Source organism: Lygodium microphyllum, chromosome 6 (assembly GCF_053477565.2).
Source record: "Lygodium microphyllum isolate KBCC chromosome 6, Lygodium_microphyllum_v1.1.10, whole genome shotgun sequence".
NCBI lineage: Eukaryota > Viridiplantae > Streptophyta > Polypodiopsida > Schizaeales > Lygodiaceae > Lygodium > Lygodium microphyllum.
The window spans coordinates 55,495,703-55,517,775 of NC_141140.1; the positions used below are offsets into that span (position 1 = coordinate 55,495,703).

The 22,073-nt window shown below is 45.6% G+C and overlaps 1 protein-coding gene across 3 annotated transcripts in view; it reads left to right on the forward strand.

Annotated features, from left to right (window-relative positions):
• Positions 1 to 22,073, forward strand: part of LOC148034585 (AIG2-like (avirulence induced gene) family protein) — a 121,867-nt gene that overhangs the window by 46,977 nt on the left and 52,817 nt on the right. For all 3 annotated transcript variants that reach the window (XM_087679534.1, XM_087679535.1, XM_087679533.1), the window contains exons 2-3: positions 13,975 to 14,047; positions 15,976 to 16,068. In XM_087679534.1, coding sequence (XP_087535660.1) covers positions 13,975 to 14,047; positions 15,976 to 16,068 — 166 coding nt within the window. The remainder of the gene's footprint in view (positions 1 to 13,974; positions 14,048 to 15,975; positions 16,069 to 22,073) is intronic.

Here is a 22,073-nt window from a genome sequence, read left to right on the forward strand (position 1 = left end):
GGGAAACGGGGATCATGCCTCCCTCATGGAAACGGACTTATTAAACTGCTTCCAAAAGTTCCTTCGCTATCTAAGTTGACACAGTGGTGCCCAATTTCTTTGATGGGTTCAATGTACAAAATCTTTTCCAAAGTAATGGCGAATCGGCTCCATAAGCATCTTCCTGCCCTTGTGCACCCTCTCTAGTATGGTTTCATTAAGGGCCACAATATTCTACACAATGTTTTGAATGCCCAATTGGCCATTGATTATGCCAAGCATTCTAATCAGGAGGTAGTACTGATTCAACTGGACCTGGAAAAGGCTTTTGACTATCTGGACTGGTCTTTCGTTGTTGAACTTATGTCTGCTATGGGCTTTGGTGCTCGGATGTCTTGTCTAATCTACACCATTAGTGCTGCGGCGTCTTCGCGAGTCATGCTGAACGGAGGTGTTACTGAGCCATTTGTCCTTGCCCGTTCTGTCAGACAGGGGTGCCCTTTGAGCCCTTCATTCTTTGCCCTTGCGACACATCCAGTTCTTTCCATGTTATCACATATGGCCGCCTCTTCTCAGTTGGCCGGACTGTCGCTTCCTACAGGACAGCACTTCATTAGCCAATCCCTGGCGGATGATACCTTTATGATTTTGCGTGCGGACAAGGATAACCTTCGAAAAGCATTGGATGTTTGGGGTCTCTTTGGTCAGGCGTCAGGCCTTCGTATCAATGCGCTCAAATCAGCCATTCTAAGCTGCACGGAGTCGGATTTGCAGTCCTTGGACTGGTAGGGTTTGGTTGTTCCTCATGGCTCCATTGTCCGGCATCTTGGATACCCTTTGGGTGTTGATGTTCCCCCAAAGCAGCTTCTGCAGTGGATTTCTCAGAAAATGGTGGCTAAGTTTATGTATTGGAAGTCTCAGGCTTGGCCCTTCCATGTTCGCCTTAAAGTAGCCCAGATAATTATGTTGCCAATGCTCACATATTTCTTGCCATTGTTGCCTTGGACTACTACGACTTTGAATGCTCTTACTCAGTCTATTCGCTTCATGCTATGGAAGAAGGACTCATTGCATGCAGGTATTTCCTGGATCTCGTGGTCGCATGCGTGCACCCCCAAACGCATGGGTAGCGGAGCTATTTTAGATGCCCGAACTCACACGCAGGCACTTCGTTGGTCTCTTTTCCGCGCCATGTGCTCGGATCATCACCCGTGGGTCGCTATAGCCCGTTATTTCCTTGAGGGCCATGGGCTTCTGCATGGCAATACCCAAATCCAGAGTTCTTGGTGGCATGTTCTTAATGCTGATTCGCGGTTCTCCAGTTCATCTTCATCGCTGCTTACTCATTTGGTATGTTCCTGGAAACACGTCCTTCAAAAGGCTCAGTGGCATTCAACGGAGGATCGCTTCCCTACTAACTCTTTTCAAATGGAATTACTGGCAGTCTCGCGTTTACTTTCGTGGGAAGGTAAACATGAGCTTAGACCACAATTCAACCGGATGGCACGTTTGGGCTTGTCTTCGGTTGCGGATGCCACCCTTGCCAGTCGCAATGTGCTTATATCGTTTCGTACAGCTAGGAGGCTTTTCAGGATCCCTCGTGGATATAGGCCTTTATGGGAACAGCTTTTGACGGTGCTCCAGAGCAGACAACCCTTTCCTGCTCTTGCTTCGGATCATCCCTGGCAGGATTGGGACCTACAAGGCCGGCTGACGTTGAGCAAAGCTTCTGCTAACCAAGTGTATCATCTTCTGATTAAAGATCATCAATGGCTAGTTACTAAAGCGAATGCTTTATGGGGATTGCGTAAATCCTGGTCATGGTGGAGGGCAACTGTGATGGAGGGCTGGTTGAACAAGACACCCTTTAAATATAAAGTCTTTCTTTGGAGAGTGATGATTGGGGGTCTTCCGCTTGCTTCGGCTCTTTCCAAGCGACGAATCTCCAATGGCACCTGTTTCTTTTGCACCACTACTATGGAATCCGCCCGCCACCGATTTATTTCTTGCCCCGTCGCTTAGAAAGTCTGGTTATTTTTGTCGGCTGTTTGGCGAGGGGTAGTTGGTATAACCCTGCGCCCCTTTGATTGGGTTTTTGGCCAGCCCAAATACCCTACTCCCGCACAGCCACATATGAAGCTCATGTATTACTTTCTTCGATACTAGGGCTGTTGGCATAACTGGACCATTCGGAATGCTTTTCTGTTTGACTCCGCCTATAATGTTCAGCGGCATATTGTGAGGCTTAAGGGCCTCTTGTATTGGCAGTTAGCTCTTCTCCATCATTCTGATTTGCTCTCTATGGAGGACTTCCGTCCCTGGTATATGGCAATTTCCTCCGCACCCTTGCCATGACATTGTAACTTGTAGTACTTAGAACCTCTTCACATGATGGCTTGGATTGTCGTCATGTATCTTGTAATCAAGTAATCTTGTATTTTTTTCGTAATTAATACAATTACCTTTTACGAAAGAGAGAGAGAGAGAGAGAACTCTTACAAGTACACAATAAGGCTGATGGTCTGATGTAAATATTGCTACTTAATTCAATTATCTTCACAAAGAGAGAGAGAGAGAGAGAGAGAGAGAGAGAGAGAGAACTCTTACAAGTATACAACAAGGCTGAATAGATTGATGTGATAGATGTTGATGAAAGTATAAGTGATAGGGCCTGAATATGTACTTTTGAGCTATCCATCTATAGCTTTGATCCTTTTTTAATGCTAAGATGGAAAAGGAACAGGGAAGGTCATACCTCTAAGAGGTAGTGTCTAATCTTGTACAATGATTCTAGAAAGGAGATACGTAAGTGAGAGAGGTGCACCGTGAGGAAGATCATGATATGGTCTATCGAAAAGCTCAGGGACTTGAAGTAGGGTATAGCTTTCTAGATCAACTCAGGTATCATGTGGTAAGTGATTACAGTTCCCCCTAAAATATATCTCCTAATAGAATCATAAAAGAAAAGTACAAATATTTTTTGATAAAAATCCAAGTAGAGTATCCCACATGGATATGTTTGTAAAGGTCTTAGTGTGAAGAAATGCTCTAAAGCAAAAAGCATAAAACCAATCGTACGACAAAGCACAGACTAATAAACTTAGAATACAATTAGGGTTAGGGTTAGGATAATTGAGAGACAGTGAACACATTTTATAATAAAGTGAACGAATAATGAATTTACAGTGCTCATGCAGAAAACACACTATGCAGTGAATATTGGAGCTCGAGCTCTTGTATCTCTGGGATCAAGCCAGAGGTTATGAGTTGTAGAGTGTCGTACTCTGAATGGATCCCGAATCATAGCAAAGGTAGCCTCCTTGTGTTGAACACCAGCAAACATAGCCAAGGAAGGCTGAATCTGATGCAGACAATAGTGCAGGAGAGAGAAAGACTAAAAACGTAGATACTAGAGGAGAGAGAAAATTTGAATGATAGTTGCCAGGTGCAAAAGTAGCAGACAAAGGTGAGAGAATATCAAGGTGGTTGCTAGAAATTGAAAATGCAGCATATAAAGGAGAGAGAAGATTAGGGTGATAGTTCCACATTGATGGTGATAACACCAGAGCACCAGATGATGACGTTAGTATCAAATGCAATAACAAATTGTAGGTGACGGCTCTAGGGTACTAGGCGACAGTTGCAAGGCTGGAATTAGGCACCAGATGGTGGCAAATGGTTGGGGAAAGCTCTGATTGCGATGTCGTCCGCGAACGAGGTATGGGCACCAAAAATACAGAAATCTGTAAAAACAAGATTAAGGAAGAGTGGTGGGTTGCATGTCTATTTATAAAAAGTTTGGGACACCCAAATGAGGATTTTGCATGTGGGGCTCAGTAACTCTCTAGGATCGTGTTTCTTTTTAAAATAAGAGGTTTTCTTCATTAATTAAGCGTGTTTTGGGTCTACTTAAGTTAGGCTAATGTATTTTAGCTCAACACTTAACACATGCATTGGCACAGTCAATGTCAATTCCAGAACACTTTATTTATTTATTTATGATCCAATTCAAAATGCGTATTGATAGGGTTCAGCATTACCAAGGGACAACGATTGAACAGATGCATTAAGGGCTGTGTCAGAATTGGTAGGTGGCTCATTGCGGTCACTATTTGATAAGATATTAGTGTCAGAGTGCAGCGGTGCGGAAGCGTAGGACTGAGAGAGAGAGAACGCAGAGAGAAAAGGGAGAGAAAGAGACAGTGTACAATGAAGATCTGCTGTATAAAGAATGCTGAATACAAAGATATACATGGGCGCAGTGCGCTGGACTGCGTGTCTCCACCTCGACGATGCGACCTGCTGTCCACCTCGAAGTCTGCTGCAGTCTGCACTGTCTGCTGTCTGAAATCTGTGAACAGAGACAGAAATCTGCACGGCACCGGTCTGTAATCTGCGACAGAGAAGAATGGGTAGACTGCTGAAGTCGTCGACAATAAATAGGCGAAAAACCACCTAGAACGGGGCGCCAGAAATAGGGCGCAGCCTGGTAAAAACGGCTGCAGGCAGTCGGACTGCCACGTGGCAGTCCGACTGCAGCTGCTGGTCCAACTGCTGCTGCTGACTGTGCAGCTGCCTAAACAGGCTATGATCTCTAACACCCCCTCTCAGAGCCTGGACAGGGCAGAAGCCTGAGGGATCGGGAATGTTGCCAAAGTAGAGCCTGAGGAAGCGCCTTCGTAAACAAATCCGCAAGATTATCCTCCGTCTTGCAATACTCCACAGTGATGGTCTCATCCAGAAGCTTTTCTCGGATGAAGTGGTACTGGATCTCAATGTGCTTCGTCCGGGCATGAAAAACAGGATTCCTTGCCAAGGCAATGCAACTCTCATTGTCACATCGCAGCAATGTAGGACGAGTCTGGGGGAACCCAAGCTCCTCCAACAATCTCCGAAGCCACACAACCTCGCATGTGGTGGAAGATGCGGCCCGATACTCCGCCTCAATAGACGAAAGGGCTACCGTGGGCTGCTTCTTGCTACTCCATGAAATAACACCTGCACCCAAAGTAAAGCAGTAACCTGTTGTAGACCGTCTGTGGTCCACGTCACCAGCCCAATCCGAGTCGCTCCAACCTGCAAGTACAAGATCTGACCCATCTGTCCCTGCGGGGTAATGAATCCCCAAATCAGACGTCCCCCTTAGATACCGAAGTATCCTCTGAGCAGCCTGCCAATGCACCGTCTGAGGTTCACTCATGAACCCTGCCAAGAGCCCAACAGCAAAACATAGATCAACCCTCGTGTTGAGAAGCCAAAGCAAAGACCCTATCAATTGTCGATAGCGGGAAGCATCCGCCAAAGGAGAAGCTGAATGGGAAGTGGCCTTCCAGTTCGGATCCATAGGAGTAGAGAGGGCCCGACAATCTTCCATCTCAAAAGTCACCAAGAGCTCCTGTACATATCTCTGTTGGGAGAGAAAGATCCCCCTCTGAGACTGATAAATCTCATGGCCTAAAAAGAAATGGAGTAGCCCCAAATCCGTCATCTCGAACGTCCGATGTAAAGCTGACTTTGTCTCCTTGACCTGCTGTGCATCATCACCTGTGACAATCAAATCATCAACATATAATACAAACAGCACACAACCATCCTCGGAAGTGTGAACATACAGCTGCGGATCGGCCTTGGACCACCGATATCCCAACTGAGTCTGGAGGAACGAATCAATCTTCTCGTTCCAAGCTCGCGGGGCCTGCTTGAGACCATACAGGGCCTTCTTCAACCTGTAGACTTTCCCATCTGAAGAACCAAAGCCAGGAGGCTGCTCAACGTAGATCTCCTCCTTCAAATCACCATTCAGGAAGGCCGACTTCACATCCAGCTGATAAACAGGCCATCTCCTATGGCCAGCCAAAGCAAGAACAGCTCTAATGGTTGCCATACGAGCTGTAGGGGCGAAGGTGTCATGACAGTCAATCCCTGGGCGTTGGGCAAAACCCTTAGCAACAAGGCGAGCCTTGTGCTTATCCAAAGTACCATCATTGAGATATTTGGTCTTGAAGACCCACTTGACTCCAATCACCTTCTTCTTCAAGGGGCGTGGCATAAGTGACCAAGTGCCATTCCTCTCAATAGCCTCCAACTCAGCTTCCATAGCTTTCTTCCATGGGGCGGACTGTAAAGCCTCCTTTACGGAGGTGGGCTCTCGATCCTGCATAACTCGGGACATCAAACAATAATTGGAGCAAACAAGCTCCGAAGAAAGCGCCTGGTGCCTCCGTGACCGCCGCGGACCAACCTGCGGTCCCCACTCCTCAGGAACCCCCTTGATCCCTGAATCACGGAGTGTGTCACGGGCCCAGCGAGGAGGCCGAACCTCCCCTCGTCGTTCTCCATCAGTAGAAGACTCTGGAATGTCCACCGGTGGTAACTCCTCAGAAGGATCCGGTGGAACAGTAGACTCTGTGTCAGAAACAGAATCATAATAAAACGGCACAGGCTCCAGTGGAACTGTAGAAGGAGCCAAACTCTCCCCTGGATCTCCAAGAACGGGATGCTCCTCACCCGTTGAAGAAGCTGGAACCTCCACAAACCGCACATCACGGCTAGTATATACATCCCGCTTGACGGGATCATACAGTCGGTAACCTTGGGACTGAGAGCTATAGCCAACAAATACTTGTTTTCGGGAAGCCGCTTCAAATTTGTCACGGTGAGCCTTGGGAATGTGAACATAGGCATCACACCCAAAGACCCGAAAGTAAGAAACATCTGGCTTCGTCCCAAAATAAGCCTCAAATGGAGTCATCCCTTCCACGGCCGAAGTAGGGGATCGATTAAGGATGTGGACTGCAGTAGCCACAGCCTCGGCCCACAGAACCTGAGGGGTCTGTCGGTGCTCCATCATGGTGCGCGCCATCTCGATCACACTGCGGTTCTTCCGTTCTAGAATACCATTTTCTTGAGGAGTATTGGTATTGGCAAACTCTTGGTGAATTCCTCTATCTGCACAAAACCGAGCAAATTCATTAGACACAAATTCACCTCCCTTGTCGGATCGCAAGGTCTTCAACTTCCGGCCTGATCGGTTCTCCTCAAAGAGAAGCCAATCCTTGAAGTGCGAGAAAGCTTTTGATTTTAGTGTCAAAAAATAGGCCCATGTCATCCTGCTATAGTCATCCACGATCAGCATGAAGTACGAGCTCCCACGCAGGGACTCATTCCTCATAGGGCCATATAGATCCGTAGATACTAGCTCCATCGGTGAAGTAGACCGCCGCGAAGCTGTGTGGGGAATGGCATCCCGATGCTGCTTCCCCCGTATGCAGGAGACACATGGATGCTGGCTCACCACTATATCCGGCAACCCTCGAACAAGCTATCCACGTGACGCCTTCCGAAGATAGTCATAGTTCAGGTGATCAAACCGAGCATGCCATAATTCAGACTGTGACTGTGAGGTAAGAAGAAGAGAAGAGAGGGCAGTGGAAGACTTCGTTTATAAATGCCGTTCTCCTCATATCCAGATGATAGAACCTTCCTCGATTCACGATCAAGGACTCGCACAGTAGAACTGTCAAATTCCACCAAAAGACCAAGGGAGCAAATCTTATGAACTGAAAGGAGATGGTACCCTAATCCTGGTACATGCAAAACCTCTGAGGTATGGGTGCCACCTCGTCCATCCGGAATAAGCTGCATCTTACCCCGACCTGCAATAGAAACTGAAGAGCTGTCTCCAATGAGAACCTGCCCACGCGAAGGTCGCAGCTGGGCAACACCATCTGAGGAAGGAGTCATGTGCCGTGAGGCACCACTATCAATAATCCACTCTCGAGATTGGGGAGCCGCCATCGCAGCATCAGAAGCATTCGGTGAAGCGTCCTCAATGACAACTAAATGTAGAAATGCAGCTGATGAGGGTGCAGCCACCACTCCAGAATCCTTGGTTTCCTTCTTCTTGGTGTCCTTCGAGTCTTTGTCAGGGCAATCCTTCTTCCAATGGCCAGTCTTTCCACAAATATGGCATGTGGAGTCTTTGTCCTTGTCCTTGTCCTTGTCCTTCTTGGACTTGTTATCCCCCTTCTTCTTCTTTTGGTCCTTCCCCTTCTTCTGAGAGGCTTGACCTGTCAACGCCTCCGTCTTGGAAGCATTTTGTCCCTTTAACTGTTCCTCTTGGTCCAAGACCATAGGAACCAACTCTTCCCACCGAAGAGTAGACTCTCGCCCCGAAGCAATAAGGGCAGAGTAAAATGTACCGAATCGTGGCGGCAACTGGGACAAGAGTGTGATCGCCATGTCTTCGGAGGAAATTGGCTTCCCCGCATTCTGAACTTGCATCTGTAGCTGCCTTAGCTTGTTAATGTGTTCCCTTAGCGAAGAAGACTTATTGACGGACAAGGTCCGCATCTGTACCTCCAAAGAAACCCTCTTCATCAGGGTCATCTGATTGTACATTTGATCAAGCTCCAGCCATATCTCACGAGCCACCGTCAAGTGCTCGATGTGAGCGATCACGGCTGTAGTGCATGATAGAAAGAGAAAGGATCGAATCCTGGCATTCAGTTTGTCCCAATGAGATTGGGCCCTGGCCAACTCCGCACGAGCATCGGAAGAGAGTTTGGACTCATCTCTTACCGAAGGCCGGTCAATATCTTCTTGTACCAACTCCGCCAAATCATAGGACTCAAGAATGGCCAACATCATAACGCGCCAAATGCGGTAGTTGTCGCCGTCGAGCTTCTGATCTGTAGGAAGAGCCGGTAAGACAGGCACCTTCCGGTCCATAATCACCTGGAACTCCAAGTCCATCTCTGTAGACATCTTCACCTGCAATGCCTTCTCAAACGCAAAAGCAGCCCCCTCTGACTGGGTAAACTCAGCCTGCTAAGGCTCTTCCGCGTCCCGAAGCTTCTTCACCCGCCGGAGGCGATGAAAAAGCAAAACCTGCACTTTTAGGTTGAAAACTCAAACTTCCTCCGCGTCAAACAGCAGTAAACAGCAGAAAATCCACCACCTGTACTCCTTTCCTGTGCGCCCACACTCGTTTCAGCCTTGTTCCAAGGCGCAGCCCTCCTGTCTGCCCTTAAACGCAAAAAACGCAAATTTGTGTCGCGATGGAAACTCCTTTTCAGGTTGATTCTGCGCTCAGTCAGCCCTCAAACACTGCTTTGATACCATGTCAGAGTGCAGCGGTGCGGAAGCGTAGGACTGAGAGAGAGAGAACGCAGAGAGAAAAGGGAGAGAAAGAGACAGTGTACAATGAAGATCTGCTGTATAAAGAATGTTGAATACAAAGATATACACGGGCGCAGTGCGCTGGACTGCGTGTCTCCACCTCGACGATGCGACCTGCTGTCCACCTCGAAGTCTGCTGCAGTCTGCACTGTCTGCTGTCTGAAATCTGTGAACAGAGACAGAAATCTGCACGGCACCGGTCTGTAATCTGCGACAGAGAAGAATGGGTAGACTGCTGAAGTCGTCGACAATAAATAGGCGAAAAACCACCTAGAACGGGGCACCAGAAATAGGGCGCAGCCTGGTAAAAACAGCTGCAGGCAGTCGGACTGCCACGTGGCAGTCCGACTGCACAGTCCGACTGCAGCTGCTGGTCCGACTGCTGCTGCTGACTGTGCAGCTGCCTAAACAGGCTATGATCTCTAACAATTAGCAGTGACATATTGGGTGTGTTGCTTCTCTTGTTGCTTGTCTTTCTTCTCATAGCATTAGTCAATAGTATGGCCAATACGCTTGCAGTATCGACACTTAGGCAGTTGTTTCTTGGTGTAGAAGGTTGCCAGTGCTATATCAGCATCTTTGTTACACCTTTCGTTCTTAAAAAATATGGTGATCATTTCTTCAGATTTCATCTCTCAAGCCACCTTGAGAATTGTCATGGTTTCAACACGTGAGAATCTCTCAATTGTGATGCTATATCTTGACATTCCGATGGTAGATGCCATGGAGAGAGCTCAAATTGAAAAATGACAATTTTGATGAAGAAATTCGAAGAAAGCAGGCTCAGATTTGAGAAGCCCCAAATTTTATCAAGGAAGATTTGAGTATTTTGGATCACAGTTGCAAAACCCCCAAATTGTTGGAAATTTGGGTTCCAATTGGAAAAGCCCCAATCTGCATATGAACAGCCCTTAAGAATCCAATGTTTAAAGTTTAATTAGAGGTTTAGTTTTGGGCTTATTTGGTACAAATTGATGGGCTAGTGACAATCGAGATGTGGTAGATCGATGTGATGTAGCATTCAATAGATGATGGGCTAGAGTTGATAAGATGAGATGTGGCATGGTGATTATCCTGGATGGAGCAGGTCGATCGATTGCACGGGTCATGTTCATTTGACTAGGGTGTAGGGACAGGGTTGTCGAGCACGTCTGACATGGTGCAGGGTGCAGGATGCAGGAAACGTGCAGATTGATAGGGGGACTTGATCCCCAAGACAGCGCCTCCTATCCTTCTTCTTCTTCTTCTTCTGTTGTTGCAGCAACAGTCGTGGGCTGCAGACCTTTGTTGGACAAATAAGACCTACTATGATACCACTGTTAGGTATGGAGCTCACTTGTGGGGCCAGCAGGCTATGTATATATGTATGTATGTATGTATAAAGAGAAAGAGCTCTTGCAAGTACACAACAACGTTGAATAGATTGCTATGATAGATGTTGATGAAAGTACAAGTGATAGGGCATGAGTATATAGGCTAAGGTATCCACTTACACCTTTGACCCTTATTTAATGCTAAGTGGTGTAAAAGGTGTTCACACCTAAACATGCACTTTTACACACAATAATGTGCGTTCCCACACGGGGATAAATAAATCTAACACTATGGCAATTTTTGCTACTTCTTTGATGTGACTTTTGTACTCTTTTAATAATTTGACTTTTTTGTACTCTTGTAATCATTTAATATAATATAAATTACTCGTTTAAAAAAAAAAGAGAGACTATTGAAAAAAATGGCCATATTTGACCCGTCAATGGACACTTTTGACATGCTTGATGGTTTGACAAGGATGCCACTCGGATGCCTTTGAATGTGGATGGGCTGGATCAAATGAGTTGTGTCTGTCGGACGTGGACAACCCTTGTTAGGAGGTAGCTAACATAAGCTCATTGTATAGCCAATCAATGAAAAGATAAAGGGATAATTTTGATTTTCCATGCAGACAGGCTCATCTCATACGACACAATAAAGCTTATGCATTGAATACTTTTGAGCTCCCAATCACACTTCTGTGATGTGCAAAGATATGCTAGGGTTTGCTCTAAGAAAACACTAAATGTACTGACAACTAAAACACAATAGTCAGATGAAAAGGCAAGGCCCAAAATGGGGAAGAATGAATATCAAGTTGAATGAATGATGCTGATGAGAATGAGTGAACGTACACAATGCTTAAAGATAGAGCAGTCCAACAGGTGATGACTTTTGTGGGAGCAGGCTGAGGGAGTGTGTCGGAAGGTATCATCCACGGGAAGAAAAGGTTGATGAAAGAAGGTGCAGAAAACTCTAAATGCAGCAGCTGGTAGCATGGACGATGATGTGGCAGCTACGGCAACCTGATTTGCAGTCTGCAGGAATAGTTCAGCAGCTAGTGATGATAAGGAGGGGCTGGAAACAGTAAACATAGTCTGCTATGGAGCCTGCTATGGTGATGGCAACAGGTAGCAGCATTGACCGGCAGGCAGGGTGGCACCAGAATGATGCAGATGCTGAGTAGATGTCCTCCACAAGCTGAGTGACAGCAGGTTGTCCTGCTCGGACAGCAAACACAGCAGTCAGCCAGTGGTGGATGATGATGGCAGCAGCTGGAGAGTGTCGGCAGGCAGGTGCTGAAGCAGTTGTGGAGACTGAAAGTGACAAGGGGCTTAGCACACACACTATTTATAGAGCCACCACCAAAGTTTATGGGTTTGCTTATAGGATAGTTGAAGCACTCCTGTGCATTTGAGTTTTGGGGCTGTTTAATGAGCTTTATGAATGGTTTAATATTAATACGCTTTCTTTAGTTTAACATATTGTGCTATAGTTTCAAACTCTTACGAGGCAATGATGGGTCCCATGCTGTGACACAAACAAAGTGCCCTAATAGTACCAAAATTGAAGGTGATGGAGTTGGGAGAAGTATATGCCAGTTCTAATTGGCAAGTGGCTAAATGTGGAAGCTGCATGACAGCTTGTAATGACAATGGGATAGCTGTCATGGAAGTCAAGAAGGGCTATATGTCTATCCATATAAAATTGTGTGTGGTGGTATAAGAAGGGCTATATGTCTATCCATATAAAATTGTGTGTGGTGGTATGATCAACACGTTTCTTAAGTTTCACTATGTTACATACAGTTTGAGAAGTCATGTGAAGTGTGGCATACATCAGGTGCAGGCTTAGGTGTGTTGAGCTAAAACACGCTTTTCAGCTGATTAGCATTCTTAAACAGCCCCACAACACACTTAATTGATGAAAAACCCTAAAAAGGGGAGCGGTCAGAGAGGGTTTCAGTGGTCCCCCAAAAACCCTATTTTTTGGGGCACCTTCAACATCTATAAATAGATAGGCTGCCCCCATTCATCCTATCTCATTTTTGCAGATTACAGCCATCAGCACACACATACGTGGCGGTCCACCAGCCCCTCGACTGTTGCCTCTCTCTCTCCATCAGCCCTTGCAATGCCTTGGCGCCTTCCTCTAGGCTATTGCCCGCTGTCTGGCGCCCTCCTACCTATTGTGTTTGGCCCTGTTCCTCATCGCTAGCACCTCCACCTTCATCTGCACCTTGCATTTGCAGCTTCTGGCTGTAGACGACAGTTGGCAGCCCCTCTCCTCCATCAGGCGACCTTTTGCTACTGTGTTTGGAGCTCTCCATCACCTCGCGGTAGTTGTCGACCATCTTCCTCCACTTGGTAGTTGCGTTTACAGCCTTCTGCTGGCGTTTTCATCATTAGGCATCATCCTCTTCAGTCACCTACACTCTGGTGATCAGCATTTGGTGTTCCTCTCTCTTCACAGTTTTGACTGGTGGTCACAGACTCGGGATCCGTCTCCGGTGGACGTCACTCTTCAACACACTGCTTTGCGCTTGAGTATTTGTACACTCTTACATTCATTTGTAGTATTCATTCACTTCAGAGTTGTGTTCTTCTTTCCCTTCTTCTGTTTGTGTTTGAGTTTCTGTGTTTGAGTTTTGAGTTTTGCGTTTAGGGTTTGAGTTTTGCTTTCTGTGTCTATGTCTGTCTCTTTGTGTTTCTGTCGTGGTCGTTTGCTCTGTGTTTCCTTAATGCAAACCCTAGCAGTTTTCTTCACAAGGTGTAGATTCTAAACTAGGGATCCTTGGAGTGGATCCCTCTATTCATCTTGGGTGATTGGTGTTGGCTTGCTCCCATGCTGAAGAGTTGCTGACAAATGGAAAAGCTATATATGAATGCTAGAGATGCTTTGAAGCAGTGCAGCTTGCATTCACGTGTAGTTGGTCGGATTGCTGTGATCCTTATGGGTTCTTTAAACATGAGAGCTTCTGTAAAGCCCTATTTAAGTCTACATAGATAGCTTGTATGAGAGGTGTGGGTGGGTTCTGTGGGTTGGTTGTTTTCACAACCCTAGCAGTTTTCTTCACAAGGTGTAGATTCTAAACTAGGGATCCTTGGAGTGGATCCCTCTATTCATCTTGGGTGATTGGTGTTGGCTTGCTCCCATGCTGAAGAGTTGCTGACATATGGAAAGCCTATATATAAATGCTAGAGGTGCTTTGAAGCAGTGTAGCTTGCATTCACTTGTAGTTGGTTGCGGATTACTGTGATCCTTATGGGTTCTTTAAACATGAGAGCTTCGGTAAAGCCCTATTTAAGTCTACATAGATAGCTTGTATGAGAGGTGTGGGTGGTTCTGTTGGTTGGTTGTTTTCAGTCCCCCATTGCAATCACATGTGAGTTGTACATACTCTACTGAGGTGTGTAGTTTCAGTTGTAAACTTTGACACTTTGGAAGGTCAAATGCTGGTGTTTGAGACTAATGAATCACCACAATCCATGTGTATTGCAGCCATCGATACAGCATAAAAGGCCGAATTTACCCAGCAATTCTTCCTCAACAAGGGAGTCAAGTATATGGAAAGGTAGTTCATGAGCCATGTTCTTTTTGAATTGCGGATCATTTTGCGGCCTGCCTTATACTGACCTTTTTCATAAGCTTGACCACTTAAGACATATGTGGCTTTCTTGGATAATACTTTCTGTTTTTTGAAATAGCTTAAGAAAAGTTGCATCTAGGCTTTAATACACAGCTTGAATGTTATGTCTTACATTAATCACAATCCTTTTGAAGGTTCATTTTGTGAAACATCCACTTCTAGAATTTCCGTGCACATTTTGTTTCTGGTAGAAACCACTGTTGTATTGTTTTCCATGGCCTTTAATGCAAGGGATCTTTTGATTCTGCAACAAAAACAATAGAAAGGCAAATCCATCTGATCATTCTGGGTATATTTTATTCTAGCTTCAACTGGGACTTTGTATGGACATTAGTGAGTCAATTGTTCTTCATCCCTTTTAGCTTTAGAAGTCATTCTCATGATATCTCTGTGGCATATCCGATCTAAGGCCTAAGCTAGGATGTCCGGCCCTAGGCTAGGATGTCCATGGTTCCCAAACATCTTAGAATACCCTATCTACAATTAATTTCTCACAACTTGAGGATTGAACCAGCAGAGCTGAAATAATAATCAAGGTCTGGTAGAGATGGAGACAGCTTAGGAGTATGTTGACTGTGGTCTTGACCCCACAGGCTGAGTTCAGCAGATATAATAATCAAAGTCTGGCAGAGATGGAGACAGCTTAGGAGTATGTTGACTGTGGTCTTGACCCCACAGGCTGAGTTCAGCAGATATAATAATCAAAGTCTGGCAGAGATGGAGACAGCTTAGGAGTATGTTGACTGTGGTCTTGACCCCACAGGCTGAGTTCAGCAGCTCGGTTCAAGTATCCAGCTGACATGCATTATTGTTGTTTCATTGCCATCCCGATGCACATCAATATGACCTTTTGACATTTGTAGACATTAGTACACGTCAGTTCTTTTCTTCACAGTAATTATCTCCCTTATATTTCTATTGATCTCTGTCTTTCTTCTTTGAGTTACAGAGTCTTCCTCCCACGCACCCATTCTACTTCTCATATTGAACAAAGTGCGATGCTGTGAAACAAAACTGCAGCCGTCCAATTGTCCCATTCTATTTGATCTGATTATAATTGGAATCAGACAGTATGGTTGGCTGGATCAGATGTCTGAAATTGGTGATTTCAGACCACATGGAAAAGGGAAAACATACTTGAGCTTTTATGGATTTAAAAAACACACATCCCAAACAAGATAAACAGCACGATTTTGCAAAAGTGAGGCTGTTTTTCTGATTTCCCTGTCTGTTGCAGTCTCCTGTTCTGACACCAGGAAACATTGGATGTGCATAATTTATTCGTCTTCATAACATTGGGTTCCTGTATAGTTCAGCTCCCCAGGCTGAGTTGTTTTCCATTCATAATTCTGCACTCATCAGCATTTGCTGTATGGAAGCTACAAGCTGAATCACCAGGGATGAGTTAAATGGTGGATCTTCAAGGCCATTTTCATTTTGCTCAAATTGCTGTGAATAAGGTAGCAACAAGAGGAAGAAAATGCATATGTAATATGTCACACTGTGTCATGTGTTAGCATAGGGTTTGATTAGTATTGCAACATATGGAGGTTCATGTTTGGCTTTGATATCAACTTTTGTCTTAGTAACAGTCAAGACCTTAAAAGTTTGACATTTCTAATGTGAAAAATGTTACATCATCTCTTTCGGCAAGAAGGCAAAAAGAAAATGTGTTTTCCCAGTCACCTTCTTTCTGAAAATTTACTACTAGGCCTCTCATATAGGGGCCAAACCTTGATAAATCTATACTTATTGCTATTTTTTGTAAGTAGATTTGCCAAACCTAAGCCATAATGTGAATCAAAGGTATTCATACTCTGTGATAATGAAGCTGCGTCAGTTTTCTTTACCAGGTTCTCTTTGGTATAACAGAGCAAGAATTGGAATTGTTGGATGATTTTGAAGATGTTGAGTACACACGACAAATTGTTGAACCGCAAGTCTTGGTAATATGTAACTCCACTAATTTGTCTGATTGATGTCTTCATTATCTATAAGCTAATTAGTCATCATAGTTTTGACCTATGTTACACTTTGTCAGATGGGAGAGGATCGAGGTGCAGCTGAAGTGCAGAAGACAGTGTGAGAGTGAGAGACAGAGTTGAGCACGACACCCAATGCAATAGTACTGAATAGAGTGTAAGCTGAAAGTACAAATGATAACCCTTATACCTTAGAGTTATAAGGGGCTGTTCACACCCGAACACAGTAAGTGCCCGTAAGTGTGCACCACAAGCACATACAAAATAGTACACATAATCTGGGGGAAAAAACCTCTCCTACCGAGAGTAAAAAGTGCCCCAGTGTCCTAGTGATCACCCGCACACTCCCATATGAGCGTAGGCGTAAGTAAGGCGTGTGAGATACCCAACAAACCCCCCTGGAGTGAAGAGTGATCAAGTGTACAAGGATCATCCGCCACCAAAGGGCGTCAAATTCAAAGCATCGCGAAATGTTTCAAATTTGTCTCGTGGAAGAGCTTTGGTGAAGATGTCTGCCACATTGCTGGTGGTAGGACAGTAGACAAGGCTGATATCACCTGCATGTAGCCTCTCTCTGACAAAGTGGTAGTGAATCTCTATGTGTTTCGTGCGAGCATGAAACACAGGGTTCCGTGCCACTGCAATGGCACTCTGACTGTCAGTATATAAAGGAGTAGGCTCCGTAACAGATACATCCAAATCAGCAAGTAAGCGTCTAAGCCATACGCACTCAACTGCAGTAGTGAAGGCTGCCTTGTACTCAGCTTCACATGACGACGTGGCAACAGTGGATTGTTTCTTGCTAAGCCAAGAAATGCATGACGAGCCAAGAAAGAAACAATTGCCACTAGTGGAGTGACGAGTATCAAAATCACCAGCCCAATCAGAGTCACTGTAAGCATGTAACTGCAGTGGCCCCCCCTTGGCATAAAGCAATCCAAGAGCTCTAGTACCCTGCAAGTAACGAAACACACGCTTCACAGCTTGCCAATGCGACATACGAGGCTGATGCATGTACCTGCTCAAAACTGAAACGGCAAACTGTATGTCTGGCCGAGTGTGGCATAGATAGATGAGACATCCCACTGCTGGAGCATAAGTATGGATATCAAACAAATCACTGTCATCATGTAATGACAGTTTGAGCCCAGGTTCCATGGGTGTACAAACTGGCTTGCAATCCTGTAAGCCAAACTTCTCAAGAAGTTGCCCAATGTACCTTGACTGACATAATCCAATGCCTCTAGCATCATGTACAAACTGGATGCCCAAGTAATAGTGCAAAATACCCAAGTCAGACATGTCAAAAGTTTGCTGTAAATTATTTTTGAATGCTGAAATCTGATCAGCATGTGTTCCAGTGAGCAAAAGGTCATCTACATATAGACACAAAATCAGCATGGATCCCCCCTCTTTATGTACATAAAGGGTAGACTCAGATGGGCTGTTTACAAACCCCTGACTAAGCAAGAAAGCATCTATCTTTGCGTACCAAGCTCGTGGAGCTTGTTTCAAACCATATAGAGCTTTTTTCAGCTTGCATACTAAATTTTCTGAGCCTTCAACTGCAAAACCAATGGGCTGCTGTACATACACTTCTTCCTGAAGTTCCCCATGTAAGAATGCAGTCTTTATATCCAGTTGATGCACTTTCCAACCAAAATGTGCAGCCAAGGCAATCATAGACCGAATGGTCGTCATACGGGAGGTAGGAGCAAAGGTCTCCTCATAGTCAATGCCCTTTTTCTGTGCGTAGCCTTTAGCTACCAGCCGTGCCTTGTACTTATCTATGGATCCATCTGCATTCCTTTTCAATTTGTAGACCCATTTCGTACCAATGGCACGCTTGCCAACTGGCAAAGACACCAAATCCCAAGTATGATTTTTATGAATAGAATCCAATTCAGCTTGCATGGCTGCCATCCAATGCACACTATGTCGTGCATCCTCAAAACATTCAGGCTCCTCATTATCATGAGTACATGCTGCCATAACAAACTCCATGGAATGTGCTGAATCATGCAGTCGAGTTTGCCTTCGAGTACGACCAGCCAAGGGTGTTTCCAAATGACTATCTCTCATAGTCTGCGTGTACCATCTAGGCACCTGTCTTGCTTCCTGACTGTGTACAAGTTCCTGCTGAATTTCAGTTTCAGCAATGTGCTGATTTACTGCATGTTCCATAGGAGCAGCTGGCTGAACATTAGGTTCATTTGCTGAAGTACCAGCTGAATCACCAAATGTGATGGGCAGCAGCCCTTCAAAGACATCACGGGCAGCCTGATATGTATCAAAACCAGCCAAGGATAATTCTGATTTTTCATCAAATACAACATCCCTGCTGACAAAAACCTTCTTGGTCACGGGATCATAGAGTCTGTAGCCTTTGCTTTCGCTGCTATATCCCATAAAGATGCATTTTACAGCCTTGTTGTCCAACTTCTTTCGAAGTACCTGTGGAATATGGGCATATGCAAGACACCCAAAAGTACGGAAGTGGCCAACAGAAGGTTTGCGGCTGTGCCAAGCCTCAAAAGGTGTGACGGTTTTCAAGGCCTTGGTAGGGCATCTGTTCAAAATGTGGCAAGCGCACATGACGGCTTCCATCCAAAAACTATGAGGCAAACTCTTTGCCTTCAGCATACATCTGGCCATCTCCATGAGTGACCGATTTTTCCTCTCTGCTACCCCATTCTGCTGTGGAGTATATGCAGTAGTGTATTGATGGATAATGCCCTTCTGCTGCAAATAAGAATTCAGCATAGAGGACATGTATTCCCCCCCTCGGTCCGAACGGAGAGTCTTAATCTTGCAACCAGACTGAGTTTCCACAAGTGCACTGAAAGCCAAAAATGCATCATACACTTCTGACTTCTTTTTCAAGCAGTAGACCCAGCACAAACGTGTAAAGTCATCAATAAATGTTACAAAATAGTAACAACCACCCAATGACTGTGTCTGCATGGGCCCACAAACATCCGAATGCACAAGCTGCAATCTGGCTGTTGCTCTAAAAGCAACATCACGGGGAAAAGAGAAACGATGCATTTTCCCCAAAATGCAACCCTCGCATAAATGCTCAGGAGGTCTCTCCAAGAGAGGTAATCCATCCAACATCTGAGTACGCTGTAATAGCATCAAGCTGCCATAGTTTACATGCCCCAAACGAGCATGCCATAACTCTGCCTCTAACATAGCAGGAGTAAGAGTGGATGTCAAATATGCAGACTGATCTACCGAAAGAGCATCCAATTCATATAACCCATGACACAGAGAACCTGTCAAGACCAATGTCATGTGTTCCTTGTCACGGACCATGCAACGGTCATCATCAAAGGTGACCTGCAAACCACAACGTGCCATAGAAGAAATGGAAAGCAGATTCTTCTTAATGCCAGGCACATACAAAGCATCCTGTAGGCGGAGAATAGAGCCATCAATGGCTGTAAGCTGAATCTCCCCAATACCACGAACAGGGTATGATGCATTATTAGCACACTGAACAGACTTCCCAACGGGAGGTGCACCAAGAGAAGCAAACAAATCTCTACGAGATGTGATATGCCGTGAAGCACCACTGTCAAAGAACCAAGTGTCAGCATCTTCTGTAGAGCTAAATGCTCTATCAGCCCAAGAGACATCATAACTGCAAGTGTAAAAACAATAGTCCCTGTCTGCAACAAAGGACGCGGACTCACTAGCAGTGGAAGGAGCTGCAGAAACAGACATCCCTGACTCCTTCTTCTTCTCTTTGGCGATGCGCTTCCTGCACTCAGTGATGTAGTGGCCAGGCTTCTTGCAGTAATGGCATTTTCCTTTCTTGGCTTGCGTGCCCCCCTGTTTCTGACTTGTCTGTGAAGTGTTACTACTACCAGAACTCTGCGAAGCATTTTTCCCTTGGCTGTTTTTACCCTTCTGCCTTGACATAAAAGCCTGCTCAGAGGCTATACCATCCACACCACTGTTCCGTCTAGTTTGCTCTTCCTCTAGAAGCAAACTGACAAGCTGAATGAAAGTGATGGGCTCTTTCGAAATCCTCATAGTGAGGTTCAAGGCAGTATGAAAAGCCAAGTAAGAGGGAGCCAGTGAATTCAATGTCGTAGAAATCAGCTGCGCATCTGAGTAGTACTCATCCACATTCATGAGTTGCTCCCGCAAGTCCTGAATTTTGTTGAGATGATCTTGCATAGAATCACCCTCATTCATCTTTAGAGTCTCTAGCTCTTTCTTCAAGAAAGAGATGCGAGTCTCATTCTTTCCTGCAAACATCTGCTCCAATATCAACCAAGCTTCTTGTGAAGAAGCTGCTGAACGAATATGAGGAATGATAGAACGCTGAACTGCCAATGCAATCAGCGACATAGCCTGTGCATCCCGTGTATCCCAAGTTTTCTGAGCTGCAGTTCTTGGGGGAAGTGGCTAAGTGGGGTGAGGTGGAGGGGGCTGAGGTTGCCCTCTTGCACGTCCTCCTGGAGGAGGAGTAGCGGGAGCCACAACTCCCGGTCGTGCTTCCTCTCCACTGACATAATCCCACAAATTTTTTGCCACTAATACATTCTTCATCATGAAAGACCAAAGGGAATAATTGTTCCCATCCAATCGGTCTTCCTTGGACACATAGGTGAATACATCTCCTCCCTGATTTGCCATTATTTCCCAAAAGGCAATAGAGCAATGTCAATGCAGTACGGGCTGGAAATCTGCAAATTTCTAGAAATTGCAGCAAACACAAGTCTGCAATTAATGTGCAAAGGGTACTCTGTCACAAAAACTGTCACTGATGCACGCTTCCCAAGGTGCAATTAGTGCTCAGCAGCACTAAAACATCAAAAGCCCCAAAATTTTCTGCCTAAAATTTCTGTCACAAATGTCTGTTACAAAAGCCCCAAAATGTGCATTCAATGTGTCACAGACAGACACAGCACGTTTCCCAATGTGCAAACAGTGCAATGCAACACTGTTATGATTAAATCCCCAAAATTTTGCCAAAATCTCTGTCAAAAACAGTCGGTCTGTGACTGTATCAGCAGTTTAAATGCATCTGTCCTCCAAATACACAAAAGCCCCAAAATTTTCTGACCATTCAGTCAGAAATTTGCATGAAATTTACTTTTCCAGTAAATCTGTGCCAACTGCGTGTGAACCGCCGCTTCCAGAATTTTATTCTGGGCTGGAATGACAATAATTTTGAAAATTTTACCTGGGCGTGCAGAGTAGACTGGCGTGTGGTCAAAACGGTGGTCTGGCGGGCGTCGTTTGACGAAGTGGGCAGGATGTTGACTGGCGGGCCAACGTAGAAGGCAGCGACGTGGACAGGGCAGGCGTCGGGCTGCTGACGTGGAGTTTAAAAACGGCGACAGGCGGGCTGTTGTCAGACTTGCGGGCTGCACGTGACGTTGACGGGCGGGCGCAGGTCAGTCGCGTGTGACGGGTGGACTGACGGTGGTCTGACGGACAAGCTGGGCAGGTGGCGCTGGGGGCGTCTGCAACCAGCGCGCTGGGCAGAGAAGGCTGCGCCTGGACTGAAGACGTCTGCAGATTTGGACGACTGTTGACGGGCAGGACTGAGCTGCAAGTGACGTGGCTGCTGACGAAGGTACAGGCTGCACGTGCTGTACCAGACAGGTACTGACGAGCTGTCAGTGCTGACGCAAGTCCTCGGGAACCGAACAGAGCTGCTGACCAGCTCTGATACCAAATGTCAGATGGGAGAGGATCGAGGTGCAGCTGAAGTGCAGAAGACAGTGTGAGAGTGAGAGACAGAGTTGAGCACGACACCCAATGCAATAGTACTGAATAGAGTGTAAGCTGAAAGTACAAATGATAACCCTTATACCTTAGAGTTATAAGGGGCTGTTCACACCCGAACACAGTAAGTGCCCGTAAGTGTGCACCACAAGCACATACAAAATAGTACACATAATCTGGGGGAAAAAACCTCTCCTACCGAGAGTAAAAAGTGCCCCAGT